Here is an 8889-nt window from a genome sequence, read left to right as displayed (position 1 = left end):
GACCTTTGGAGGCCGGGGGAGGGCCTTTGGGGCACAGGGAGGGCCTTTGGGGCACCGGGAGGGCCTTGGGGGCACCGGTAGGGCCTTTGGGGGTCCGGGGGGGCAGTTGGGGACCGGTGGAGGGCATTTGGGAACCCCGTTGGTCCTTTGGGAGCCCGGTGGACCTTTGGGGACCGGAGGAGGGCCTTTGGGGGCACAGGGAGGGCCTTTGGCGCACAGGGAGGGCCTTTGGGGGTCCGGGGGGACAGTTGGGGCCTGGGGGCCTTTGAGGACCGGGGGCTTCCTTCGGGGTTGGGGTAGGAGGATTGGAACCCTTTGGGGTTGGGTTAGAGGACCTCACAACACTGTTCAAATGAAACTTGTGTATTATAACGACCACAGAGTTTCACCATTAAATTCTCTTCTAAAATCTCTTCAAAAATCATCTTTTAAAATGTCTCTAACTGTTTCGCTGAAATAGTTTCATAACCTGTCTAAAACAGTTTCGCCCAAATAATCCCTAAACGTAATTCAACGTGTTCCTTTTGTTTTTGGCATCTCTACGCTAATACATTTCAAATTAATAAGAAACCTGATTTCTGTGCTAAAACAACTCATCGCTAAGATGTTTCTCGTAGAATTGTTACCATGGCCTTTGGCTATTAATATCCTTTGGAGTTCGACCAAAAGAGTTGTTTCCGAGGCAAAGACATTAATGACTTGGATCTATTCCTGGAGAATCGTTTCTATGTGAAAATTTTTAAAGTCTGACAGATGATGTCATTGGTTGATTGATCTGTCAAGAAAGGAGAAATAATTTGTTGTTTCTAAGGGGAATTATTGATTCACGATAGGTGAATTGAGGTCGATAGCACAGGTGTTCCAAGGTCGAGGTTGTTGTTGTTGTAAGTGCACGCTCTCAGTGAATGTCAAGGTCGATGTTGTTGTTGTTGACACACTTTGATTACGCAATCAATTTCTCAGAAATCCATCTCCCCTAGGGACTCTATGCCCATATTTGGTACCCCGTCAGCATTAAAAATGCTGACAGGACCACGTGGTCCTGTCACGAGTATAAGATAGCCTTCTACTTATATGTCAAGCATCTGTTTCAGTAGATATTCAGGTATCTGTGAAGCATCTGTCTTCAAGCATCTGCTTCAACAGATCTCCAGGCATCTGGTCAAATATCTGTTCTTCAAGTATATGTCAATTATATGTCTTCAACTATCTGTTTCAACAGATCTCCAAGCATCTGGTCAAATATCTGTTCCTCAAGTATCTATTTCGACAGATCTTAGACTGTCTGTCAAGTATCTGTTTCGATAGATCTTCAAGCATCAGTCTTCAAAAATCGTGTTTCAACAGATCTTCAAGCATCTGTTTCAAGTACCTATCATTCAAGAATATAGAGGCTAGTGTGTTTAATGGTTTAAGGATCCGGCAACTTTTTAAAGATGAACATTTTATCACAACAAAGACAGAACTTCCAAAGAGTGTTTGATAACCACTCAAAAACAATATCGAAAATTTTTCTGGAAATACAAGGGCAGATGAAAATCCCAACAGAGTTGTCAGCTCTTGAAGAGCTATAAAACGGTTGTAACACGAGCATCCTATCGCCTTTCTAAGTAATCATCTTGATTATTGTACTTACAGCAATAGCCAAAAGCAAATTAATATCCATTTTGAACCGTCCCCAAAATATGTTTTCTCAGACAACTACCCAAGATTTATCACCATCAGCTTTTTATTAGCTATTTTTTTTAAACGACACTGCCTTTCCATTAGCAATCAAAGGAAATGAAAATATAGAAAACGAATATAATTTTACAACAAGATAATGGATAATTAAGAAGAAAAACTCTTTTCTGCACTAATAATCATAAACATCTAAATTTTTATGCGTCACGTCCGAAGCCTTTATCAACAGGAGAAAAGGGGAAAAGAAAACAAGATAAACCAACCTAACATAAACAAAATATAGAAAGGAAAGGGGAACCGAAATCATAAACTTCAAACGAAAACAAAATGAAAACAGAGAAAGATTCGCATCTTAAAAACTTCCAGCACTTATTTAAGTCAACAAGGCAGGACAAATTAGGATATCTTTCTGGTAGCTGAATCTAGTAATCTGAGATAGTTTATTTATTTGAATATTAGCCTATTTATTACATTGTCTAATCGAAAAGTTATACCCATTTTCTGTATCTTCATTTTGTTTCAATTATAAACTTTTTGTGATACCAAAAGGTCCACCGGGCACTCAAGAAATGCTCGATATAGCAATAGACTTGTCCCTAGTTTCATCACCGAGTTCTAACAGGACATATTAGCCTTAGATGTGGCATGAATTTCTAGCCTATCCGTAACAGAAAAATATTTCTAGATTTAATTTTATATAAAATATAATAATTACCAGCGTCATCTGTGATTGTGATAGCCATTCTAGGAATTGAACCAAGAGTAGCACCTCCTTCTGGCTCAGAGAGCTCGATTTCAAAGTAACGATCTTTTGAAAGCTCAGGTGTCATGAAAATCGGAATCTCGAGTTGAAATCTGTCCTATTAAAAAAAAAAATTATAAAAAATACATTAAGCCTTTTTCGTTAACACCAGAGCTCCTCATAACCTAAGAAAGATCATACCTCCTTTCTTCCTCTTTCCCTCACCCCCTCACTCTGTCTATGAACAAATTAAGCAGTCAAAGGGCATTCATTTTTTATACGAATAGTAAGCTGATACTAAATATCATATTCATGATTAAAAACAAATAAAATTGAATAAAATTTACTTGTCTTATTAAATCAATTTTGCAGAAATTGTCATTTTACAAAATGAGGAAGACTCGCAAAAATTTTCTTGTTAACTCACTGTAACTAATTTTTCTTTTAAATAATGTCTGTCAAATATATTGGATTACACTGACATTCCATTTAGGAATAAAATGAAAGTATAAAAATACATAAATGCTAAGTAAACTATTAATGAAGACAATCTATTAACTTGATTAAATGTTTTATTTTTATTTATATATTTCTACATTTTGTTTTATTCATAAAATTCTTATTTTAATAAAAACTGAAGTGCTACTTCTAAAAGGAATGAGCCAAATAATACCAATTAAAATTTTCGTAGAATAGTTAGTGCAGGTTTTTTCCATGACTTCATATTTCCTTTAGGCAAGTCTATGGAGGGAGGGGGTAAAACTCATAGGACAAAGACCTCATAGGGGTCCCTAGTTTTGTTTGTAAAAACTCATGCAAATACAGAAATTAAGATCAGGAATTCAGATCAATTTAAAATAAACTATATTATGGAATCTTCTAATTACAACGCTTTAGGTATTTTTCATAAGGATTGGAAGATTTTTTACAAATTCTGTCATATTTTCCAGTAATTTCAATATTATTTGTCTTTTACACCTTTTATCTACTCTTTTGCAAAATATTTATCCTTTCCCAGATCTAATTTAGCAATTTCTATATAATATCCTGTAACGTTTTATATAATCTGCCTTTTTTTACGAGGTTACTTATATATATTATTGGCCATGTTTTGTGAGTGCATGATTAGATGTTTCTTCATATCAGATTATTGCCGTAATAACAATGTACTAGAATATAACCGTAAATGGGGCATCTGTTATTTTTAATTCTGAGAAATCAAAAAGCGAGAGGTGAAAAAAAAAGGTTTAAAAAATAAACTGTTTAATGCTTTCAGATGTGTGCCAGAAAGGAAAAAACATATATTTTCTTGATGTTTAAAAAAAAATAGAAACTTTTTTGGCATATCATATTTTTCCCAAAATAAAAACTCACAAAAAGGCATATTGCATGGAAAAAAAAATCAATCGTAGGGTTGACATAGAAAAAGTTATTTCCGGATTTGGTATCAGTTTTTGACGTCACCCTCTTTGAGAATGTTTCAACCTTTAGTCAAGGGACTGTATCAATTCGGTGAGTGATTGTAGCACCCAAAATTCATGCACAAGATAACGCTGATCACATAAGTCAATAGACAAATCCTCATGGAACAACAAGTTTAGTGAGTGCTAATCGATTACATCAAATTTGCCCCATCTGGGCTTGTGATAGCCAATTTTTTCGGAAATAAGTCTTATGTTACACCATCTACTAGAGAAATGGGTCCGTTTTCCGAACTCAGCTGTTTTTTGCCAAATGCCAGAAACTGTCTCATAGCTCTCAGCTTATCTGTGAAATAGATGTTTTATAAAACAGGAAGAAAACAATAAAATGCCAGAACCAGTCTTAAGTTAATCTAAGGGACTTTTCATTTATAAATAATTGTAGAATTGACTATTGGATCGTGAAAGTTTAATTTCTGAATTTTTGCAAAAATCTGGCTTTTACTCACAATCTTTGTATGGGATTCTAATTTGTATTTTCAAACTGAAAATCTTGCTATCAAATAAATTCATCAAATTGTATTGTCAGAATACATACTTTAATTCAGTCTTTAGGGACAAAACAATACAGAGTTAAATACTTAATTATACTAACAGTACACAAATAACACACAAATTAATAATACAAAATGCAAACAATACACAAATAAACATTAAAATAACAATAGATAATGCAAAAAAGAACAGAGGAAATAAAACTGAAACTTGAAATTTGAACTTATAGGCAGGATAGTAGGGACTTTCTTTTTGGAGAAGGGTTGGAGTTGGGTGGGATTCTCCTTTCCAGTTTTAATGAGATTTGTTTGCTTCTTGTCGTTTGTCAAGGCTTTCTTACCATTCGTCAAAAAAAAAATAAGTGAAATACATGCTCACTACCTTACCCTTGTAAGTGATGTCTTTTGTAAATGGTGTTTTTTTTATATTCCTGGCATATATTTTTTTTTTAAATAAAAAATAAAAAACGTTGGTATTTTATAGTTCATTTAAAAAAAAATGGCTTTTAAATCAAACAAGTAAAAAAATTGAGGAGCAACTTGTTGTCAAAACAGCCCTTTTAAAAAGGTTTCTTATCTATTCTAGAAATATTAGCTGAAGAGGATGGCCCCTTTTTAGCCCCTAAGTATCCACACGTGATTTAAAGACTGACATTAAATATAGAATGATGGTCATTAATTTTGCTTCGCTTTAAGGTAGACAAAGAAAAAAAAATCTAAGATAAAACATAAAATAAGATTAAAACAGCAAAAAAAAACGAAGAAAGTAGAAGACTTACTACTTGGTGTTCAAACGTAATGATTCCACTGCCACCCTTAAATTCAATACCTTCCTTGGCCGTCTGTGGTAGCGTCTTCCATTTCACAGAAACAACCCCATCGGTACCATTTCTTCGATGGATATTTACCATTACAGATTCATGATCTCTTTTACTAACAAGCCTCGCTAATTGAACGTAAAAAATCTAAGATATCGCCAGGTTCTGAAATTAAACAGACAAACAGTTGAAAAAACTTAAAAAAAGAGAAAAAATTGAGTCTCATAGATGCCAAATTCATAGAGTCAAGATTTTAGTGTTTTTCTTTATATGTTCGAGTCAAAGAGTCTGACCGACGGAAAGTTTCTTTTTCTCAAATAGATATCCCCTAAAAATAGGACTCTTATCAAAAAACAATAAAATCATATTAGATATTAAGTACAAAATATTTCTCTTAAGCCAACTCAACAAAGCCCAGACTAGAATCCATGCAAGCATAATAGTTCATATTCAAAAATATTAGGTAAATACTAAATATGCTGTCAGGTTTTTTCGCCAGGTACGTTAAAGTACAAACAGGAATTTTCTCTTTCAAAATTTTCGTCATTACTTGTTTTACACACTTAGTCTATTTTACCTCTGAATACCTCAATCAGTTACTGTAATAGAATAGATACGGTGAATAATAGTGTTTAACATTGTTACTTAAAATTTACAGAATTTTTTTTTGCATTGACTCTTTTTGCATAAGCTTTTTTGCATAGTCTGGTTTATGACTTGTCAAAAACAATGAATTATAAACAACAAGTCCGGTGTACATAACATAAACTCCGTAATGCTGGCTTCATATCGATACAACATAGCTCTTTCTAATAATCCTTCAAATGTACTTAAGTCTTTAAAATCAAGCCTGTGGCACCAACTATAGTAAATACTAAATGACATGGTTAAAATTCATATTATTTCATATATGAAAATTCTAATAAAATTAATTATAAACTTATCCAATTTGAACTATTCTCGGGAGAAAATGAAAGATTGCCATGTTCTATGACAAGACATGACACTACCTAAAATTTTACCGTGAAATTTTACCATAAAATTTTGACAAGACATTACCTAAGGGTGTGCACATAAATTTATAATGATGGACTCAAATTTCAAGCGGGAGGCGTAAAATTCAACAAAAGTGGGGGGGGGGAGGGTGGACTCCCATCTGCATATTTTATGGCTCCAAAGAGGTGTTACAGTACAATGTAGCTACATTTTTTTTTTATTTTCTTTTTTCACTTTTTTTCCGAGACAATATTCTATAACAGAGCTTTTATATTATTCTCTTATCAAACAATAATTCCATTTCTTCGATTTACGTGTTCATAATGAATAGCTATTTACTGCAAAATAATGTGTCTGAATTAAGATTCCCCCACTACCCTCGGGGCAAGGGTTTTAAGTTATGCCCCGGGGGCATATAAGGTTTTTATAGAAGGCTTTGCCTTAGCAACTTCAAAAAAGGCTAATTTGATTGGTAATTCAAAGGGCTAGTGCCCCTTTTAATAGTCGAAAATGATTGGAGGGCAACTAACCCCCCTCCCACATCCATCATTCCCCCAAACACATCCAATCAAAAATTTGAGATAGGCATTTTGTCAGCGTAGCTGATTTCAAGATAGAAAATATCTTTTTGAGGAGGACGCTCCCCCACAACCCTCGGGGCAAGGGTTTTAAGTTATGCCCTGGGGCCATATAATGTTTTTATAGAAGGTGTTGTCGTAGAAACTTCAATACAGGCTAATTCGTTTGGAAATTCAAAGGGCAGGTGCCCTTTTTAATAGTCGAAAGTGATTGGAGGGTAACTAACCTCCACGCCCATCGTTCCCCCAAACACATTCAATCAAAATTTGAGATAGGGCAACCAGCCCCCCCCCCCCGCTTTTTTCACTTTTTTTCTGAGACAATATTATTTAACAGAGTTTTTATATTGTCTTAAAAAACAATAATTCCATTTCTTACCCTTACTCCGAGAAAAAGAACCACTAGACGAACAATCAGAAATCTTTACACTAAACAAAAAGTATAAATCAAAATAAAAACAAATTAAACAAAACATATAAATAAAATAAAAGGCAAAAAAGAACCAAAACACAGGCGGAAACCAAAAAACCCAGATATTAATAAAATATAATATGTCAATTGTTTTGTCACTTCAAATAATACCAGAAACAAGCAAAATCAGGATAAATATTGAGCAGACAGTGTTCCTTTGTTCTCTGATAAAAACTTTTTTGCAAATCAAAACAGATTTTTTACAAATCAAAAAGGAAAAGTGTTTTCTCCATAGTTGTCAGTTGCTTTTTGCTTGTTTCTCGTACTATTTGAAATGATAAACATTTGACATATTAGATAATATTAATGCTCAATTTTTTTTTTGGTTTTCACCTGTGTTATTTGTTTTTTTACCCTTTATTTTATTTATATGTTCTGTTTAATTTAGCTTAGTTTATTTTTTTTGTTTCAAAAAGGCTTCCGGGCGTGAAGGCTAAATATTGGACCTTTTTTTTTCTATTACCCATCACTTTGATTCAGTATCCATTACTTTGATTACATAGATTACCATTAAATTTTATGAAAGTATTAAATAGAACAAATTCTAGTAGATCATAAATCATATCTAAGCTATAAAATTTTGAACTAGTGGTACTGTTAAAGTAATTAGTATATCTCGGCTTCTTATTATACGTATGAATTTTTAAAAAAGCCAAATCAGACAAAACAAAAGCTTTCTTAATAATCTTTTTTAAATTTATAAAAACTAAATTAATTGGTAAATTTGTATATAATGTAGTGAAATCAAACGAGTCCACTCGTTTGGCTGAAACTAAAGCCAGATAATCTATTACTTGCAACGAATTATTAACAATCCAATATGGATCAAACGTAGAAAAATTTTCAATTCCCGAACAATATGACTTAAATTTATTTTTAATGTCTCCTAAAATACACGACAGGTCAGTCGCCACAACTCTGGTAGAGCATCTTGCTGTACCCGCAATAAAGCGTGGTTTCGGGGAATTCTCTTATGAAATTTTGCCGTCCAATATAAAAAATGAAAATCTTAATCATTATCACTAATATTAATATTTAATTTTTTTTTTTAAGTGTATCCTCTGTTCCATTCAATAGACTATTATTAACATCTTGAACCTTTTTTTTGTATTTGTTTTACTAAGCTCCTTTGTTAAAACATCACAATATAACTTCTGACAAATTATTGCAAAATTATTGTTCGCTTTATCAATAGGTACAATTAAAAAATCCCTCTTTACATTAGCAATCACTTGTTTTATCTTAAAATTGCAAAAAATTACCTCATTATTACATTTATTTGTCATAATATATATCTTATTTCTAACCCTATTAATAATTAAATTTTTCAGTTCTGAAAACTATTTTTTTTATTTTTCTCTTTTTGCACCAATTACTGATAAATAATTCTAGATCACTATTTAACTCACAAAGCACACTCGAGGGTTTTAGATGATTTGAAAGACGGAATTTAGCCCCTATTTACATTATATTCTGCAAGTCCGTTTGTTTTATTATTGCTAAATCACCTGTAATAATATGTTCGTAAGCTGAATTAACAAATGATAAAAATTGCTCACACTTACAAACAGGTTTCCAATTACTATCCGTGTCAAAATTCTTAAGGATTAAATTATAATTAAAAA

At 33.0% G+C, this 8889-nt stretch overlaps 1 protein-coding gene across 1 annotated transcript in view; it reads right to left on the bottom strand.

The window, feature by feature from the left end:
* LOC148953978 (adhesion G protein-coupled receptor V1-like) overlaps positions 1-5311 on the bottom strand; it is a 6677-nt gene extending 1366 nt beyond the window's left edge. Inside the window, exons 1-2 of the mRNA XM_089086059.1 lie at positions 5180-5311; positions 2399-2543 (exon numbers count right to left, since the gene is read on the bottom strand). Coding sequence (XP_088942185.1) covers positions 2399-2543; positions 5180-5311 — 277 coding nt within the window. The remainder of the gene's footprint in view (positions 1-2398; positions 2544-5179) is intronic.
* Positions 5312-8889: the final 3578 nt, after the last annotated feature.

Source organism: Artemia sp. Qi Xiang Cuo, chromosome 3 (assembly GCF_049724085.1).
Source record: "Artemia sp. Qi Xiang Cuo chromosome 3, ASM4972408v1, whole genome shotgun sequence".
In the NCBI taxonomy this organism is placed as follows: Eukaryota; Metazoa; Arthropoda; class Branchiopoda; order Anostraca; family Artemiidae; genus Artemia; species Artemia sp. Qi Xiang Cuo.
The sequence above is the reverse complement of the archived record's forward strand: the minus strand, read 5'-3'. Positions and strand labels throughout refer to the sequence as shown.